We start from the raw sequence: 19786 nt of genomic DNA on the forward strand, positions 1-19786 counted from the left end.
AAAACTTATATAGCTTTTATGTTTATGAGCAAAAAATACAATTTAAAAATCCAAATTATATCTCGAAACAAAAATTCAACTTCATTTCTATCATAATTTTACCCCACCCGGTCAAACGAATCCTTAAAACAAGTATCCAAAATACTACAATGGGTCATTCTAGAAGCTTCCCTTAAAAAAGTTAAAAATATTCTAATACTTGTCAAAAGTTGGTGTTTTCCAAAAATACATCTTGTCTACGCTCTAAAACTGATCAACGTACTATATGCATTTTAGGGCGATTTTACCTTCAAAATATTGTATTTTCACTATTCAATTTCTCCAACAAAACCTTGAATAGTAAACAAGCTTCTCTTCTCTATTTGAGCTAACATGATATTTTGGCAATCATGTTTTCCAGTGAGATTTTAGTTGGTTTTCCAGTCAGAAATATCTAAAAGTTGAATGACAAAAAATAGTTTAGTGAGGAAAAATATGTAACAATTTGAGGAATCAAATTCCCACTCCCAGGAGTTGATGGAACATGAAAATAATGACTAAAACTTACATAAATACAGAGTCCACTGTTGATCTGCCTAGTTAGAACAAGGGGTTTTCCATAAAAAGTAAAAAAAAAAAAACATTTAGCAACCAGGCATCTATATATCAAGAAACATTTTTGTGGTTCAAAGTTATTACTCATGTGTCATCTTCCACCAGACAACTCAACAGCATCATGATTAAACATTGTATCTTCTCCCCAATCAAATCGTCTCTGAAGTCTCTCGTATTCTTGTCTACGGTTGACTTCAACGTGTTGCCACTCTTCCCATCTCTCAGCAAGCCCTTCTCCTTCCAGCATCCTCACCACCTCCGACATTGCTGGACGGTCCTCTGGTGATGCCTGAGTGCACAGCAATGCCACCTGAATCATCATCTCCACTTCATCCAGCTCGTAGTTCTTATTCAGGTTACGGTCTACAATTGCATCCAGTCTTTTATCCCTTTGCAGTTTTCTGACCTTCAAGATGATCTCTTTTTAGCAACTAATACTACATAAAGGTCCTATGAAGCTTAAAGAATAATCATGTAAAGTTATAAGAGAGACTCAGGGTCCACATATCCACACTTTTGAAAGAGAAAAATTAGCATCAAATATATATTAGTCATCATATTTCTTGTGCCTAAAAGGCTCAATATTAAGACCTAGCTCATATTCAAAGCATTTGTACCCTGGTGCTACGTGAAAAATAATAATTGTTTACACCATTTCAATTATCATAGAATAATTGCAGCAGTTTCACCAATAGGAGAAAGATAAACGAATGTATATCCATCCAAGAGGCTCTCATGCAAAGGACAAATGAGTCGTCCCAATAGAATATGGAGAGAAACAAAGATTGGTCAGTAGAGATAAGATATATGAAAAGTTTGATGCCCATTTGAAAATATATGAAGATCATTGAGTTAAGTACACTCACATGGTCAAGCAACAAGACATCATCTTCATCTTCTAGGCGTGAGAAGTCTATTGCACGTTGGCCGGTTACAATTTCCAAAAGCATGATTCCATAGCCAAAAACATCAGTTTTTTCTGATGATTTGCCAGTGGATAAGTATTCAGGAGCTATATGGCCCATTGTACCACGAACTTGAGTTGTCACATTGGTTTTCTTAACGTCAACTAGCTTTGCCAGGCCAAAATCACCAACTACAGCTTCAAAATCTTCATCTAGTAACACATTAGCTGCTTTAACATCACGGTGAATAATCTTTGGGTTACAGTGTTCATGTAGGTATTCAAGTCCACGTGCAGTACCCACTGCCACACGCTTCCTAGTTGGCCAATTCAAAACAGGCTCCCCAGGTTTAAGTTCTGTAAGTGATTAAAAACTTAATTAGACACCACTGAAAACTAATAACAGACAGATCAACTCCAGCAGAAAACTGCTGAAATCTTAAGCTGCACTAACTACTTCATGTAACACCTTCTAGTTCAAGCCAGGATCACAAGAATCAATTTATGAAGTCACATAGCTCTTTCTTATCACGATCTGTGATACCAACTTAACGCACATACATCTTTTAATGATTTAAAAAAAAAACTGAATACATCTATTAATGATTAATGAGGTATGATTTGAGTATTGCCCTTGATTTGACCAAAGAAAATTGCAATCTCCGAACACTCAACCCCTTTAATGAATATCAGAAAATAATTCTACAGAACCCTTAAATCTGCTCAGAACTTGTCTTTCCCTACCATATTCTGGGAGAAAAAAGGAAGCATGCAAATTTTACTCATGGTGATGCAACCCTAAGGCATTAAACTTCTAGCACTTCATTCAAAGTTGAAAGAATAAGATTCTTTTTTGAGAAGGAAAAAGAATAAGATTCTGAAGCATGAAAACACAAATTAAAGGGTTTATGCTTCTGCCAATTAAGCTACACACATTAGCTCTATAAGCATGCCCCTCGAACTTGATGCCATGTACAAGTTCTTTTACCAGATCAGCAGTTCTACAGTACTTTAATAGTCAATTTAGACCGTACAATGACAAATGCACACTTTTTCACAGATCGAACGGGGAAATGACTCATGATTGTTTACAATCAAGCTGACAAAATCAAAATATGCGCCGCAGGAGATGTAAGACTAATGAAATGAAGGATCTATTGATTGGGATAAAATAAATTAGATGAAACAGGCACAGTAAGGGAAAATAGCATGCTCAGGATGTAAAAGAAACTACAATGAATAAAAGCAATGCTATGAAGAAACAATACCTCGTAGACGATAAGCAACACTTAGATTCTGCATATATGGGTATACTAGCAGGCGTTCAGTCGGTGTGGTGCAAAATCCTATAAGCCGTAAGAGATTCCTATGAACAGCCACACTTATCATCTCAACTTCTCGCTGAAATGCAGCATCTCCCCCAGGACTCTCATAATCAGTTAACCGTTTCACGGCAACTTTAATGCCGTCATTGAGCACTCCTTTATAGACCTTGCCGAAACCCCCCTGTCCAAGAACATTCTTTTCACTGAAGTTATCAGTAGCAAGCTGCAATTCCCTCCATGAAAATCTCCTCAATTGACCAAATGGAATTCGTCGATCAACCTCACCTGAGTGCGCCAAATAAAACATAAAATATAATATCATAATATACTCAAAGGAATCATACCATCTTGAAGGTAAATGAAAACTAAGTACTGGTGTATAAAGAATGAGGTCACTAACTTAAGATGGAATTACAAGATACAACAATGCATGGCCAGAATATCTTCTTCCCTTACGAAGAATAACAGGTGATTTAAACTGATGAAATTATTGTCAAAAAAATGTGACACAAACCTACAACGTCAACAAAGACTTCACGACTATAGCCTTTGTGCCGTCTCCTACAGAACAATAACACAGATCCTCCAAGAACGAGAAGTCCAAGAAATCCAACAGCAATACCAACTATGAGACCAGTCTTTGGTTTACTAGGAGAACCTGCAAGAAATTCAACTTTAGAATTTGGTTTGTCCAGAAAGTACAACAAGGTGCATATGTTAAATGACGATTTCCTTGCTAAATGAATAGTAATACATCGGATAGGTAATCAACAGCTTTATCAACTTCAGAAACTTTCTGAGATGTAGCACCAAAAGGAGAGAGAATGAGCATGATGATTAAGGGAGAGGACGAGAAGAAAAGGGGACGAGAGATATAATAAGAGATCAACAATATTTACTCATCAAATGTTGTTCCAAGCAAAGGAATTATGGACTCTAATTATAGATTAGGGAACCTAGATAACTATAACTCTTAGAATTGTTAAAATTCTTTTTTTTAATCATTACAACTCTTAGAGTTAAAAAAATTATTTTTTTAGAATCATTACAACTCTTAGAATTACTAAATTCTTTTTTTTAAGCATTACAACACCTAAAATTATTAAAATTCTCTCCTACTATAATATGATAGTATTTCTAAAAAAAATATATCAAACTTCAAACTTTAACTAAAAGATGACGACAATAGATCAACAGTAAAGGTAGTAAATAATGCTATATTTTTCAGCTACATCATTATCCCTCCGTTAAGAATGCTTGGCACCTACAAGTAAGACAGTGTTATAAGTTACACCTCTCCAAGATTAGGACTAATGGAAAGAAACTCATCCTTTTTAGTGCAGGCAGCACCATGAGGTGCTTGATTCTTCCATCCATTAAATTAGATACCAGTATACCACACAACAAACATATCCCACAGCCAATGGCAAGTATAACTCTAAATAACACTAATAACTTTAATCTTGTTCCATGTCTTGCGTACAAGGAGGAAATAGCACCAAGAAAAGGGAGAAGGAACTAAGTAAGAATGGGAACGGAAAGAAACAAGAAAAAATAGATGACATATTAAGGAAATTAATAGAGTCTATTCATCAAGTGTCGTTCCAAACAAAGTACACACTTATACTAGATATAGTATATGAAACCCCTAACAAGCTAGACCTCTTGAAAATACTAAAGTTTTTTCTCTAATAAAGTAAACTAAAAGATAAAGCCTCCTTTATAGCTAAAAGATAATAATAAATAAAATCAAGATAATGGTAGTAAAATTCAAAATTTTTAGCTACATTACTTTCATTCTTCCAGAATACAGAGAAGCATGAAGTATATACAGTTCAAAAATTCACATATTTGCTGGTAGAACTTACCTCCACTAGCAGATTCACAATGATGAGTGAGATTTAAGCCACAATTCAAATGATTCCCTGTAAAACTAGAATAAAACGAAGTTATACTAACATTAAAGATTATGCATTAGTAAAGAAGGCAAAAACTAAGAAGCCTTGAGCTACTGTCTAAAGTAAGAACTGTAATCGTACTTGTATTTTGGAACTTGGAACAACTGTTCAGGAATTTGGCCAGTAAGACCGTTGGAACCAAGCTGACTGCAAAGCGGAATCAGAGAATCAAGTCAAATATCGAATGATACAGGTAACAGGTTAAGGATCACTGAAGTCTGAATTGACATCCCAAAAGAAAATGTATTATTCTCCTATTCAGAGAAGTAATTTATACTTGGAATAAGGAAAAGGCAAGATAAATAACTTACAGGTTCATCAAGTTTGGAAGACCCGAAAGTGACTGAGGGATAGTCCCCGTGAGATTGTTTCGACTCAAAAACCTGCTCAATGGAATAATAGAGTTCACACCTATACCAGTCACCAAGTAAACTAAGTTCTATCCTCAAATGATTAAATGAAATAATATGACTTACAGAGACTGAAGCTTTTTAAGATTGCCCAACGAAGCTGGTATTTCTCCGGAAAGACGGTTATTTTCTAAATCCAACATTGTCAAGCTTGTTAAATCTCCAATCTCTTTGGGAATTTCACCAGTTATACGATTTCCTTGCAAGGACCTGCAGGGAGTGTATACGACATAGTGAGCTAGGTTAGTAGCAGAAAACAAGAAATCATCCCAAAAATTTTAGTCGTGGATCTAAGAAGACAAGAAATCATCCCAAAAATTTTAGTCGTAGACCTAACAATTTTGAGCTCAACAACATACTAACAAATCAAAGTTCATCAAGAGCTACATCAAAGAACTATGTACCCTTCCGTATGGTTATGCATCCAAATTATTGATTTGAAATATATATAAGTCAAATACAAAAATAGGACCCTAAGAAGTAGACAAAGTGCAAATACCAATGTGACGGAATGACCACTCAGGAAAAAAGATAAAGTCACTGATACTGAGGACTAATCTTGTATAGTTCACATTTCTAGTCTTCGTGAAATGGCTTAGGTTGCTCTTAGTCCAACGGAACCAGCAGTTACAGGTGTAGAGACACCACACAGTTACCACAAGAAAAAAGACAGCCATCCGAACAGAGACTCCCATTTTGCTAGATCAGTTCATACAGCTTCCATCTCTCTTAAAGCTGTTTGCCTTTGTGAAATGGCCAAATATTTCTCCTTGTTCATTTATAACACCACAATATGTAGGTACTTTCTTTTTCTTATTCCCCCCTTCCGCTAAGTGAAGCTCCCTTGAAAATATTAATCATCGTGTTCTCAACTTTTAGTTAACATCTGATGATTTGAAGGGATTTTTGTTCTAGTGCAACGCCATGACATCAAACTTGTATATTCAGAAACAAAATTTAAATAAACATTTTAAAGTAGCAATAAATAGCATCTAGAAAATTATAAGTGGGCAGCATTCAAGACATCATTCTATCAATAATAACTCAGCCCGAGTACTTTAAACGTACAGTGTATTCACATTCTTTAGAACACCTATTCTGGGAGTTAAAGTGCCCGAGAATCCCAAACTTGATAATGACCTGCAAATACAGATTCAGACATTATCAAAATCACATCCAGTAAAGGAAGTTGACCAACCAAAGATTAACCTTTCTAGTGCATAAAAACAAGTAACATCATAGTATATGCACACGGTGATTCTAATGGCTCTAACAATAGTACTTACACCATAATGACATTGCCTTTATCATCACAAGTGATCTTGGACCAAGTACAAGGACTAACTTGATTCTGGTTCCAATCAGCAAGTTGACCATTTGAAGCATTTAGTGAGTTCTTCAATGTGTACAGTGCATCTCCTAAAATGGGCCAGAGTATAAAAAAACAAATGTCACCCTACTTTATTAGAAGAACAAAGACATCATTTCACCGGCAGAAGCAAAATGTAAACAAGATATAGTGGTCACATCTAAATTATTATTTATCCATTTGAGTAGATAAATAAAAACAAAGCTTGTTTTTATGATGTAAAACTGGAAGAACCAGGTACCTTGCCCATCAGGTAAGACAAATGAGTGGAGACATGCCAATATCACAATTGCAAAGAACAGTACCATCTTTCGGATATAGCACTTTATGTCAAGTATCCTTGTTGCAATTTATCACTGTGACATAAGACACCATCTTCCATGAAAATATGTCTACAAAACATTAAAGAAAATAAGAGGAAATTGGTCAAGACTGAAAGGCAACACTTAAACCTAACTAGAATGAAAAAAAAAACTAGCAGAGAGAAAATACCTGAATCTTCAGAGGGTGACACATAGCAACAACAACTATGCCTCAAATCTCAAAAATCCTGAATTACCATATCAAATTGAGAAAAAACATGTACACAATTTTCAATCGTAATATAGTTGTCAATCAACAAAACATTGGTCTTTTCTACTAGATATGTCAATCGCCTCATGAAAATTATTTATGACAGTGACAAGCACTTCCTTACTTGCTCATAGCTAGGAGCCACAAATTCATCAAGTCTTTCATTCCTCCAAGTATAGATAGCAATTAAGAATAAAAGATATGGCAATTGGTAAGATTTCAGATTACCAGTGAAACGAACAATTGGTATGAGAAATCAAATGAAACAAGATAGGCTATGAAATTAATTGGCAATCACTCATCTTCCTCACCAACTGCATTAAACATAGCAAATTCACACATACGCTTATGTAAACACAATTTGAATTGACCAAAAAAGAAATGACAAAATCAACAACGAATTCGGAATTCGATTACTCAAACAACAAATTGAACTTTAAACTGATAATTCCAAGGTTCAACCATCAGGTTCAAAGCTTGATAACAAGTAGAAGGAAATAGGAAAAGTAGCTTACCTTTTAAGGAAGAAGCAAAAACTTTAGGGCTTTGAAAATGTGAAAGAAAGAACACAATATATATGTACTTTGAATCCACCCAAACCTTTTCCCACTTTATTGACTATTAAGGACCAACTAAAACTAAACAAGAAAAACACTAGTGTGTAATGTGTTTGGCATGGCAGGAAAACATTTTCTTTTTTCATTTTTTTTTTATGTTTGATAAAAATATTTAATAAATTATTTAAAATAAGCAAAATGACTTAGAGACCATTTGGATTTGCTAAAAAAAAAGAGTAATTTTTAAGTTAAAAATAAAAGTCAAATTTAAATGATATTTAAGTAAAAAAAAAAGTAGATGGGAGATATACTTTTGATTTTTAACTTTTTAAAGTTATTTTTAACTTAGTTTTAATTATTTTTAATTTTGTCAAACACTTCCAAAAGTTTAAAATAACTTAAAAATAGATTTGACCAACTTTTAAATCAATCCAACAGACTCTTTGGAACATCTACCAAATGTCTTCAATTACATCATTTTACTATTCCACCCCTGAAACTCCTTTGCATAGACTTTTATAAAATTTTGCTACCTTACATATAAATATTCTTCAAATATTATATTTTTTACATACTTATCAAATATTTAAAGAAAAAATATTTTCCATAAAAGACATTTTCCATGATACAAAAACATTTTCCATAAATATTTTCCATCTCTGTTCTTTCTTCTCTTTTTTGTTTCAACAGTCAAAGTGTCAAACTGGAAGTGGACCCCATCCGAGTTGCGTTTCTCTTTTGAGCTCTCGAGTTAGAAAAGTCCCAATAAAATTCAAGGTCAGTTTAGTTATAGATTTTGAAATTAGAAATTTAAAGTTTTGAGTTTTGAAATTATATTGGACATGTATTTTATTTTAAAATATTTAAAAAATTTATGGATAGAAATCTCGAAAAGTTGTCTGAGCTCACTTTTTAGAAATTTTTAAAAAAAATCTAAAATTTAATTAAATTTTATGATCAAATAAATAATTACCATTAAATTTTCAGAATTTGATCCTCTCTAAATCAAATGCTACAAAGATATGTGAAGACATTGTTCATTGTTTGTTCAAGGATTAAATAAAAATCTTTGCTACTCCAACTACTTAAGTTAGAATATAACAAATCAGAGGCGGAGCTAGATGGAGTTCGTGGATTTGAACGAATTCACTAATTTTTTTGTACATCATGTATTTGTATTAAAAAATTAATTAAATATATATGTATATTAACTTGTGAACCTTTTAACAATATTGATTGACAGTTCAGTGGTAAGGAACTGATGGTGAAAATATTTTTTTCACACTGTTTTTCTCTTCTATCCTAAAATTTAGAAAAGATTGAAAAAAATATGGTGAAAGTATAACATTAAGATGTTAACTAACGATTAAGAAAACACAATTACAGCGACAATGGGAGAAAAGTGAATAATGAAGAATTTTAGTAAGAAACCATGTTTAAATTTTAAGAACACAGGGAAAAACTCATGTCGTTGATCAGGGGCGGATCTAGGAAGGCCCAAGAAATGTCACGGGACATGGCTTCGTCGGAAAAATTTGATATATATATATATATATATATATATATATATATATTATACTAAAAGTGGGAAGCCACAAAATTAAAAGTTGAAATATCATTTTATCCCTACACCAAATGAAAATATAATAAAATATATACTTAATTAAATAAAAAAAGAAGAATCATTTATTATAAAGTAAATCCCTCCTATTAAATATACTAATTTGTATGTTTTAATGTTAGCCTACTATTTAATTGAAAGAATTTTTAATCTCCTTATACATGTAGTCTTATTATCTTCTTTATAAATTTTATCTTATTCTATTTTGTAATGGTAGCCTTTTCACTTATCAGTTTAGCTCCTTTTATTCATTATTTATATTATATTATATTATTTTATATTATTATTATTATTATTATTATTATTATTATAAATTTTAAAAGTGAGGAGATATTAAGTCAAAACTTAAAAAATAAAAATAATCATAAGAAAGTATTACATTTATTCTAAAAGAAAATCAACTAAGATTTTTCCACTTCTCTTAGTTAATATAAATAACTTAATATAGTTGTCACGATCCACACCATCGTGATTGTCACTCACACTAACCCTCTGGTGGAGAACCTTTCATACTAATTAGCTAACCAACTTAATCAAAATACTAAAGCATTTAAGGTTACAGAAGCAAGTTTAAATGCTAAGGAAAGAATTAGGGAGTCCCCATAAACTCTAAACCAATAGTCTAACAACTAAACAAATGTGAAAAATACACCTAGAACCTGAAAGTCAATGTACCAAAACATCTAAAGTTCAACCATAAGTCTAAACAAGAAGGGTTGCAACCCCAAACTAATGTACTAATAACTAACTAGAAAGTCTAAGTCTGAAATATGGACATAAACAGAAAAAGAACTCATGGCAGCCCGGAAGAACTGGCTCACCCTTGAATTCAAAGCGATCACTGATCTTCTAAATAAGGTATGTCAATAGCCGTCTGAAGATGTCATGTACTCAACAAAGAAAGAGCAAGTCCAGTATCAGTACATAACCACAGTGTACTGGTAGGATCACGCGGCTATCCCACTAAGTGCAACATACATAAGCCATTACAACATAACAATAACATGCATACTGATTTCACGTATCAAGACACTTCATCTAATACTAAGTGTCAACGATCGTAAAACAATAATATAACCCAACTAGTGAGTTGGGGTCGAGTCCCAAGGGAGCGGTTCGTAATTGAGAATCAATAGGTAAATAAGAATATGCTCAAGTCAATCATATCTAAAAATATTTACAAATAAAAGCATTGTTCACGTTAGGGGTGACACAAGTGTCAAATATCGGAGGGGTTTAGTTTCAATTATCAACTAAAACAACAAATAATATGAAAATAACAATTATGGAGACGAGATTCTTGGGATGTAATAGGATTATGAGCTAAGATAGATAACCGAGTAATTACAATTAATAGTAAACAACTGTGAATCGGTGAATAAGCTAGACTTTAGTGGGGATAAACTTTCTCTCGAACAATTTACCTAGAATCAAATTGGTTTCTCTTGAACACCAATAACCAGCAATTAAGCACAACCTTCACTTTAGTCCATTCACTCTCTCGAGATGAATATGTGGAAAAGGGTTTAGGGTTCACTCTCTCGAGCTGAACCCATAGCAACCCAATACCCACAACCATCGATTCAGTAATTTTGATTTTAAAATCTCTCTCTCGAGCAAGCTAAAAACATGAAGTTAAGATTGTATTTGCAACTACAACCCATTAAATTCAACCACAATTACTGAACGAAAACACATTTAAACAACAATTAAACTATCAATTAACAATACCCAACAATTATATCAACCCATAATCACATAATCACACCCCAAGAATTGGAGTTTTAGCTAGACATCATAAAAAGGTAAAAATCGTTACCAAGTTGTGATTCCATCAACTGGGTAGGATTGATATTGTCTTTATAAAGGTCTAAGATGAAGAATCTTCAACACCCACTTCCAATTTCTCAGAAATGGAAATCTTCAAATCTTCAAAGCTAAGGAAATATTGTCTCTAAACTCAGTTCTAAGTTCTCAACTTGAAAACTAAATGTTAGATTCTAAACTGCATACTAAACTAAGAATTTAAAAATGTATTTATAGTTGTAAAAAATGTGTTGCGAAGGACCATTCGACGCAGTAAGTCGAGATCGCCGATCCACTCTTTGGTCAATTCCATCGCCTTTTTGCTTTGGCCTTCAGCATCTTCAAGTTCTGTAACTTCGGGCGATATGGCACTGCATCGCGGAACCGTTCGCCGATTCGCTGATTACTCCTTTCTATCACTGACTTGATTTTCTCCTTCAAGGCTTGACACACTGCAACATTAGGTGAGACATCAGCCATTCGGTGATTCGCCCAATGGATTAGGCTATCCTCAAGCCTTCTTTTCTTCGTCTTTTCAGCTGCCTTGTTCCTTTTTGCTCATTAGTGTCCATGCTTTGTTCCTTAATCCAAATACCTGAAATTCAAGAATTTACATCAGTTATAGGCACAAAATATCCATTTGAGGATACTAAATCTATTATAATAAAATCCAAAATGAGTCCAAATCGTGGACTTATCAACACCCCCAACTTAAACTTTTGCTTGTCCTCAAGTTCAGCAGTGCAAAAAGGATGTCTTAAACAGTGCTACCCAAGCCTCAATCATGAATGCACACAAGAAGACTCAACTTACTCATGCAAAGATCAATTGTGCACTCAAAGACTCAAGTTGTGACTCACCATTATCAAAGAATCTCAAGCTCACAACACTTGCTTCAAATGCAAGTTCAAGCTCAACAAAGGTACTCAAATGCCATCACACAAAAAATGATTCCATATTCACACACAATGGTTCATAATTTAAAGCTCCGAAATCAAATGCAACACTCACACTCACAAAGATGAACACAATGCATGATCTCAGCCATAGGTTTGCCCGTATTTTTCAATCAACACTTGCTTCAGCTCACTCAAGATAAAAAAAGTCTTTTAAAGGCTTGTAACAGGGCTGAGTGCAAAGGTATGGTCATTTCGGCTTAGTGACTTCTATCCTCATGAAATGTGGTGTGAACAACACTTCATTTCCTTTTCTTCATCATTCTCATTCGTGCTCAAAAGTCATCCCATTATTCACTTTCCATGGATTGTTGGAAACCCAATTTTCTTTGTATTTTCACAACTTTATTCCACAACTTTTTCATTTTATTTTTGTATGTAGGGGTTTCATTATTATTTTTACAAAACCATGGGTCAAAGGAGACTTTTTTGCACTTCTTGATTTACCTTCTCTTTTCACCACACCTCCAACTTAGGCTTTTGGCTAAGTTGGTTATTCAAGCAAACCACAAATCATGAGGATTATGGGTAATGGATCAAGAAAGTTCACAATTTTATCAAGTTTCTTCCAAGAAAAAGGTTAAGGCTCAAAGAGTGTTCATAAAGGGTTCACATACTCATAGGGTAGGCCACAAAAGATGTATAATATCAATTTGTTTCACACTTTTCAAAGTTGTCTAAAATCGTATCAAGAGATTGTATCACTCAGTCAACCGGACCAACGGGACAAATTCTAGGTGTCATCACACACTGTTCACGGTAAGCTCATCACACAAGGCATAGACACCAATGTCCAACAAGACTCCACACTTTAGCTAGTGTGTAATGTGTTCATCATAAGAGACTCAATTCGATACTTGGTTAGTTACAACGAGATGCAAAGATTTCACATATTGTCTATGCAATTTCATTTGGCCTCATCGTAGCCACACATTCATTTTTGTTTGATTATGAGCACTATTCAAATTATCGGTATTGATCAAAACTGATACTCAAATTTGCAAGAGAACAATCACATTTTACACAAACAAGAGGTGGCAAATTTTTTTTGGAAGGGTCCAAAAATCTTTTATCTTTTAAAATAAGGAGCCACAAGCTCAACCATCCACAAATGCAGTATAAACACAATTGTAACTCAAAACCCAATATATACACAAAACAAGAGAGTCACAAAAGGTCACAAAAAGTGGGCCTCACCTTACCACAAATAAAGTCAATTGTCCTCAAATGCAATAAAAATATCCAAGAGTCAAAATAAAGTAAGACAGAGAGGGAGGTAAAGAAAGGATCAGTGCCCGGAGTCACCTCAGATGGAACAGCAGTACCAGACTCACTAGGAGTTGTCATGGATGTCTTGATCAGCGATGCCTGAATCACTGACTGCATAATTGTCTCCTCAACATCCGGCAAGTCTCCATATATGCTCTCCTCTCTGACCTCGATCATCTCATCGTCGGTCTTTACATTCGACTCATCAACTGCTGCATTATCTCTATGCATGTATCCGGTGGTAGCCGAAGGAATCCCTGAAGTCTCAAGAGCGTTCAAATCATCTGCAGCCTCCAGCAAAGAAATGAAGTCAGTAGACTTTAGATAGTCTACGTCCTTTCTCAAATCTATTACCTCGACTTTCAAAGCCGTCATCTCAGAGGTTTCCCCCTTCATGCTCTCACAAGTTGTGACTCTAGTAGCCAGATCATCAACAGAAGCCCGGAGGGGGGGGGGGTCAATGCAGCCAAAATAACACTCTTAATCATCCATGTGATGGATCTCTCTAACTAGGTTGTCCTCACGTCAGCTGAATGGGCCAGATGACCCATCTTCAGGATCATCTCTTGAGTAATCTTGGCCGGCTGGGAGGAAGTGGATGTGCCTGGAGCCTGTGAAGAAGATGAATGGGCAGAAGTACCTGAAGGCCCAAAGGCTGGAGTAGACGAAGATGCCTCTGTAGGTATCAAATCTATATTTACCTCTGGGGATTTGTCCACCGGAGTTGCCCTCTTCCTGTCAGCCTTTTCTCTAGTATACTCGACTTCAATACGCCGGATGTCAGTGGATGAAGAAGGGGTGACCTCAGTATCTCTAGTCAGATCCCTTGGGATTCCAGCAGGCCGACATAACTCTATGATCAGTACCGGAAATGGTAGAGAAGTCTGCCTCTACTCGGCCTTCATCGCAATTTCTTGCTCAATAATAAGTCCTAAGTCGATGCTCTTTCTGGAAATAATTGACCCAAAGCAAGGCGCCTTAGGATGACGGAGAACAAACTCATTTTCGAAAGGCATAATAGAGCTGCTGATGAATCCAAACCAATAACTTGCAGCTACACTCAGGTCCCTCTTCTCAATCGGTACTCATGCCTCTATCCACCTCGGGGTGGTGTCTGAAATGAGTAGCACCAGCTAGCCCTTAAGCTCATCCAATGAAAATGTGGCAGTAGTCAGATTGGGGTAGTCAAAGTCATATCCCCTGTCAATTATGGTGTTGATGTATTCACTACTGCATTCAACTTCCTTACCTCGGACCACAACCGACTTAATCGGTCTGAATTTGTTGACCTTTATCTTGCTTTTTGGAACTAGGCCATCATAAGTTGTATAGAACTCCGGGACCCATGAAGGAATATAGGGGCCTCGTGGCCTGGTGAACTGCTTAAATATGTGGAAATGGAGGGTGTCCCTCACATTTGAGTACTTGCCCTCTAGGCCTTCTGTCGAGAACAACTTCTCCTCCAGAATGGTTAGCAAACCATCACCTTTCAATAGGTTCAAAAGCCTGGGAGGAGGGATGACTGGTGGTGTAGGAGCCACAAGAGGTGCCGAAGCTGGCACTGAATCTCCTGGTGTAGGAGCTGGAGGGACTCTGGCTGAGTCAGGGTGAGTTCTAGCCTGGATTTCATCCCACCGGGACTGCAAAGGCTGGTCATCTTCATGCTCAGATAAAGCAACCTGGGAACCAGTAGTCGCCCTGTCAGATATGGGCCTCTTGTCCCTGCTCTGACCTCCAGTTGGAGGCTCTTGTCTTCCTTTTTTTGGAGGATTTGATCCCTCTTCGTTGATTGTGATACCCCGTACTCTTTTTCGGGGTGACATGTCTATGTTGGTCCTAACCATGTCTCCAAAACATCGGGAAAACATTAGAAACATTTCAATCAAAGGTACATAAAAATAATTGCAAACAGACTTGCCAAATCACTTTGGCGAGCTAGATCGGGCTCGCCGAAAGGATTAGCTTAAAAATCTCAAAAAAAATTGACAAGTCGGCGATGGGAAGGCCTTTTGGCGAATCACTGACATCCTTCTGCGAGCGAGTATTAGCCCGCCAAAAGTTACAGTGCAATTTAAGCTACAAGGGTGCAGACAAAGGGCGAAAAAGAAGACTTTCAACGAGTGCCATTGGCGACCTCAAGCTCCTTACGGAAAGTTACAGAAACAAACATCAACCAAAGTATGAAATTAAAGGCGAGATAGGGACCTTCGGCGAACCGCTGAGTGGTTCGGCGAGCTCGACCCAGCTCCCCAAATGACCCAACTTGCCTACTTTCAACCCAACTTCTCGAATTCGACCCTGCAACCTCCAAAAACAAAATCAAAGCATGCACTACTCAAATTAAAGCATGACTCATAACACCCATTACCCCGGGATACTCAGACTTCTCCTGATTTTGCCAAATTTGGCCATTTGACTTCTTTTTCCCTTAAGAATGATGTCACCCGCTCAAATTACGTCATTTAGAACAACTATGCGTTACTTAGATTTCACCCGACTAGACCCAACAACATGTAAGCACAACCCCAAAAGATTTAAGCAATTTTAAGGCACAAAATTACGGGATTTCAACAATATAAACACTACGGGCAAGATTATCAAATTAAAATAGGCATTCAAATACACTAATCCTATCAAAGAGGCCCAGCACACGACAACACGATAAGACCATTACAAATGAGTACAAATTCTCAAAAATAAACTCGGGCTTCGGAAAACCAATATTTAATGTCGATTAAGATAAGATTGAAATGCTAGGCGGCAATGTAATCCAAATTCGAGCACAAATCAATAACTAAAATACTGCTAGAAATGCGAAAATATAGAAACTAAAGTGCAGGTGTGAGTTTGTGAAGTTCGAAAGTGAGGGAAAGTGAAGAGTTGGAAGTTTAAAGCTTTGGCCTTTTAAGAAACTGTCCAATTCTCAGTTCTCACCCATTCAACGATATTAGTCATGCTCGCTGACCCACTCGGCGATACGTCGAGTGGTCATTTACCTTGCCGAGTTTTACAGGACCCTCAATTGATGTGGGGTCCAAACGGCTGTATAGATCGCGATCGTCGACTCGCTAATAATTTTCTGGGCTCCTCGAGTTTTACAGACTCCAATGTAAAATTTTCTTGAGTCCAACGACAGTCTGGGTTGGGGTCGTCGACCTCTTCGGCGAAGCACCGACTGGACCTTTAGCTCGCCAACTTGCACTTTTCAACCACTTTCCACCCTTTGACCTGCACATTTAACACACCATTATTCTAAACTTAAAAGAAAGAAAATAAACTTGGGTTGCCTCCTAAGAACCGCCTTAGTTAATGTTGTGGCACGACACAAGTACACCTTCAAACCTCATTCTTGGGGTTGACCACAGTGTCACTAGGCAACCCCCCTTATTGTCTCGGGTTTAGATGAGATGAGATATGACCCATTTGGGTTTCCAACTGCTTGATCAACACTGAATGGGAGGGACGGTCTAACTAAGGGTCGACACATCTTCTTTTATTTCCTTTAAAATCTTGTCTGACCCCTCAACTTTGTTGAGGATACGAGAAAGCATAGCCTCAGACCGACCACCTTCCGAATCCTTTGGCTTTTGGCGCTCGTGGTGAGGCACATACATATTCTTCTCCCCATCCTTCCAATTTGGATTACGGTCCCTCCATTTACGATCTCGATATTCCCATCCTTCATCCCTATTCCAACCATGGTTACCACCCTGCCTTGGGTAGTTTGAACGATAGCCACCGCCTTGGTTGGCTAGGAAATTCACCTCTTCATTATACAAAGATTCACACTTGGACTCATCCGAATTAGCACACCCGACACCCACAACATTGACACTTCGAGCACCAGCTCCCATGACATTTCTAGACAAAATGTCAAGTTGTGTCATGATCTTGACCATGTTCTGGTCCCTCTCTTGGTCCTTATTTATCTGTTCCTTAGTCAACTTGAACGTGAGAGGGGAGACCTGGTCTTCATGGGTATACCACCCCCTGTTTATGGTAGTCATGCCATCCAAGCGCTGAGTCGCTATCACATAAGGTTGCTGCATCAAATCTCCCGGAGAAAGTTGGTCAGAACAAACTCATCCCACGAAGTGATTGATTCACGTGGCAATTCAGCCAGCCAGTTGCACACCTCTCCCATCAAAGAGAACGGGAACAACCTTAACCAGACCGATTTTTGGGAGATATTCTTGAAGGAGAATGGTCTGCATACATCCACGAAGTTTCTAATGTGGTCATGGGGATCCTCATGAGCCAGACCACTGAAAAGCTCATTTAGTTGCAAGAGTTGCAACATCGTACTCGTGATGTGGAACACCGCATTCCTTTCGGTGGAGACAAGCGAATGACACCAAAACCTCTCATGAGATGGGGGTCATTAGCATAAGGCTCGTTGACATCGTTGAGGTTTCTGATGTCATCTTGATGGCCTACTTGGCTGCCATTGTTGCCGTTCACACTCATACTTCCTGTTTTAACACACAAACAAGCAAAACAAAACAAAAATTAAATAAGTATCACTATGTCTAACAAGAGCAAAATTCAACTTAACTAAAAATTCTCAACTAACATCATTTCCCGACAGCGGTGCCATTTTAATTTCACGTATCAGGACACTTTATCAAATACTAAGTGCCAACAATCGTAAAATAGTAATATAACCCAACTAGTGAGTTGAGGTCAAGTCCCAAGGGAGTGGTTCGTAATTGAGAATCAATAGGTAAATAAGAATATGCTCAAGTCAATCATAGCTAAAAACATTTACGAATAAAAGCATTGTTCAAGTTAGGGGTGACACAAGTGTCAAATATTAGAGGGGTTTGGTTTCAATTGTCAACAAAAACAACATATAATACTAAAATAACAATTATGGAGACGGGATTCTTAGGATGTGATAGGATTATGAGCTAAGATAGATAACCGGGTAATTGCAATTAATAGTAAACAACTGTGAATCGGTGAATAAGCTAGACTTTAGTGGGGATAAACTTTCTCTCGAACAATTTACCCCGAATCAAATTGGTTTCTCTCGAACACCAATAAGCAGCAATTAAGCACAACCTTCGCTTTAGTCCATTCAATATCTTGAGTTGAATGTGTGGAAAAGGGTTTAGAGTTCACTCTCTCGAGCTGAACCCATAGCAACCCAATACCCACAGACCATCAATTCAGTAATTTTGGTTTTAAAACCTCTCTCTCGAGCAAGCCAAAAATACGAAGTTATGATTGTATTTGCAACTACAACCTATTAAATTTAACCACAATTACTGAACAAAAATACCTTTAAATATCAATTAAACTATCAATTAACAATACCCAGCAATTATATCAACTCATAATCACATAATCACACCTCAAGAATTGGAGTATTAGTTAGACATCATTAAAAGGTAAAAATCGTTACCAAATTGTGTTTTCATCAATTAGGTAGGATTGATATTGTCTTTACAAAGGTCTAAGATGAAGAATCTTCAACGCCCACTTCCAATTTCTTAGAAACAGAAATCCTCAAATCTTTAAAGCTAAGGAAATATTGTCTCTAAAGTCACTTCTATGTTCTCAACTTGAAAACTGAATGTTATATTCTAAACTACATACTAAACTACGAATTTAAAAACGTAGTTATAGTTGTAAAAAATGTGCAGTGAAGGACCATTCGACGTAGTAAGTCGGGATTGCCGATCCACTCAGCGATCCACCCTTTGGTCAATTCCATTGCTTTTTTGCTTTGACCTTCAGCATCTTCAAGTTCTGTAACTTTGGACAATATGGCACTGCATCGCGGAACCGTTCGATGATTCGCCGATTACTCCTTTCTATCTTCGACTTGATTTTCTCCTTCAGGGCTTGACACACTGCAACATTAGGCGAGACATCAGCCATTCGGTGATTCACCCAATGGATTAGGCGATCCGCATGCCCTCTTTTCTTCGTCTTTTCAGTTGCCTTGTTCCTTTTTGTTCTTTAGTGTCCATGCTTTGTTCCTCAATCCAAATACATGAAATTCTAGGATTTACGTAAGTTATTGGCACAAAATATGCATTTGAGGACACTAAATCTATTAAAATAAAGCCCTAAATGAGTACAAATCGTGGACTCATCACATACACCGAACATATATAATATCAATATCATTTACATATAACGATCAAGTTTACAATTCTCAATTACACAGTTTGTCAAGTTAATAGTCCTCTCATGGAACCCAAACTCAAACTATTAGCATACCGGAACGTGGTACCCGATGCAATAATTATGTCAGAACGTCAAAATCGATCTATATTTATGCCGAAATGTGGCAACCGATCTAAGTTAGTGTGTCGGAACGCAACATCTGATCTATTCAACAAGCCATAATCACAATAACAATGTACATTCTCACAATCATACAATCAAGTCATGATTTCATGGCATACAATTATTCAATCATCCCCATTTACA

General features: G+C 36.6%; 3 protein-coding genes across 4 annotated transcripts in view; 1 reads left to right on the forward strand and 2 right to left on the reverse strand.

Annotated features, from left to right (window-relative positions):
* Positions 1-19786, forward strand: part of LOC125859461 (uncharacterized) — an 819298-nt gene that overhangs the window by 98267 nt on the left and 701245 nt on the right. The gene's annotated exons all lie outside the window — the stretch shown is intronic.
* LOC125859476 (uncharacterized) overlaps positions 1-19786 on the reverse strand; it is a 137307-nt gene that overhangs the window by 73345 nt on the left and 44176 nt on the right. The gene's annotated exons all lie outside the window — the stretch shown is intronic.
* LOC125859442 (probable LRR receptor-like serine/threonine-protein kinase At5g10290) lies at positions 451-7784 on the reverse strand. Of its 2 annotated transcripts, none has more exons than XM_049539194.1 (12): positions 7649-7784; positions 6802-6952; positions 6478-6610; positions 6260-6331; positions 5258-5401; positions 5093-5164; positions 4863-4928; positions 4692-4756; positions 3338-3481; positions 2767-3108; positions 1461-1855; positions 451-1000 (listed from the first exon to the last, which is right to left on the reverse strand). In XM_049539194.1, the coding sequence occupies exons 2-12, from the start codon at positions 6866-6868 to the stop codon at positions 686-688; spliced, it is 1815 nt and encodes a 604-aa protein (XP_049395151.1). In that variant the 5' UTR covers positions 6869-6952; positions 7649-7784; the 3' UTR covers positions 451-685. The 2 variants fall into 2 exon arrangements, with proteins under 2 accessions (XP_049395151.1, XP_049395152.1); XM_049539195.1 differs by having other exon boundaries at positions 738-995; positions 7649-7693.

Source organism: Solanum stenotomum, chromosome 3, assembly GCF_019186545.1.
Source record: "Solanum stenotomum isolate F172 chromosome 3, ASM1918654v1, whole genome shotgun sequence".
Classification (NCBI taxonomy): Eukaryota; Viridiplantae; Streptophyta; class Magnoliopsida; order Solanales; family Solanaceae; genus Solanum; species Solanum stenotomum.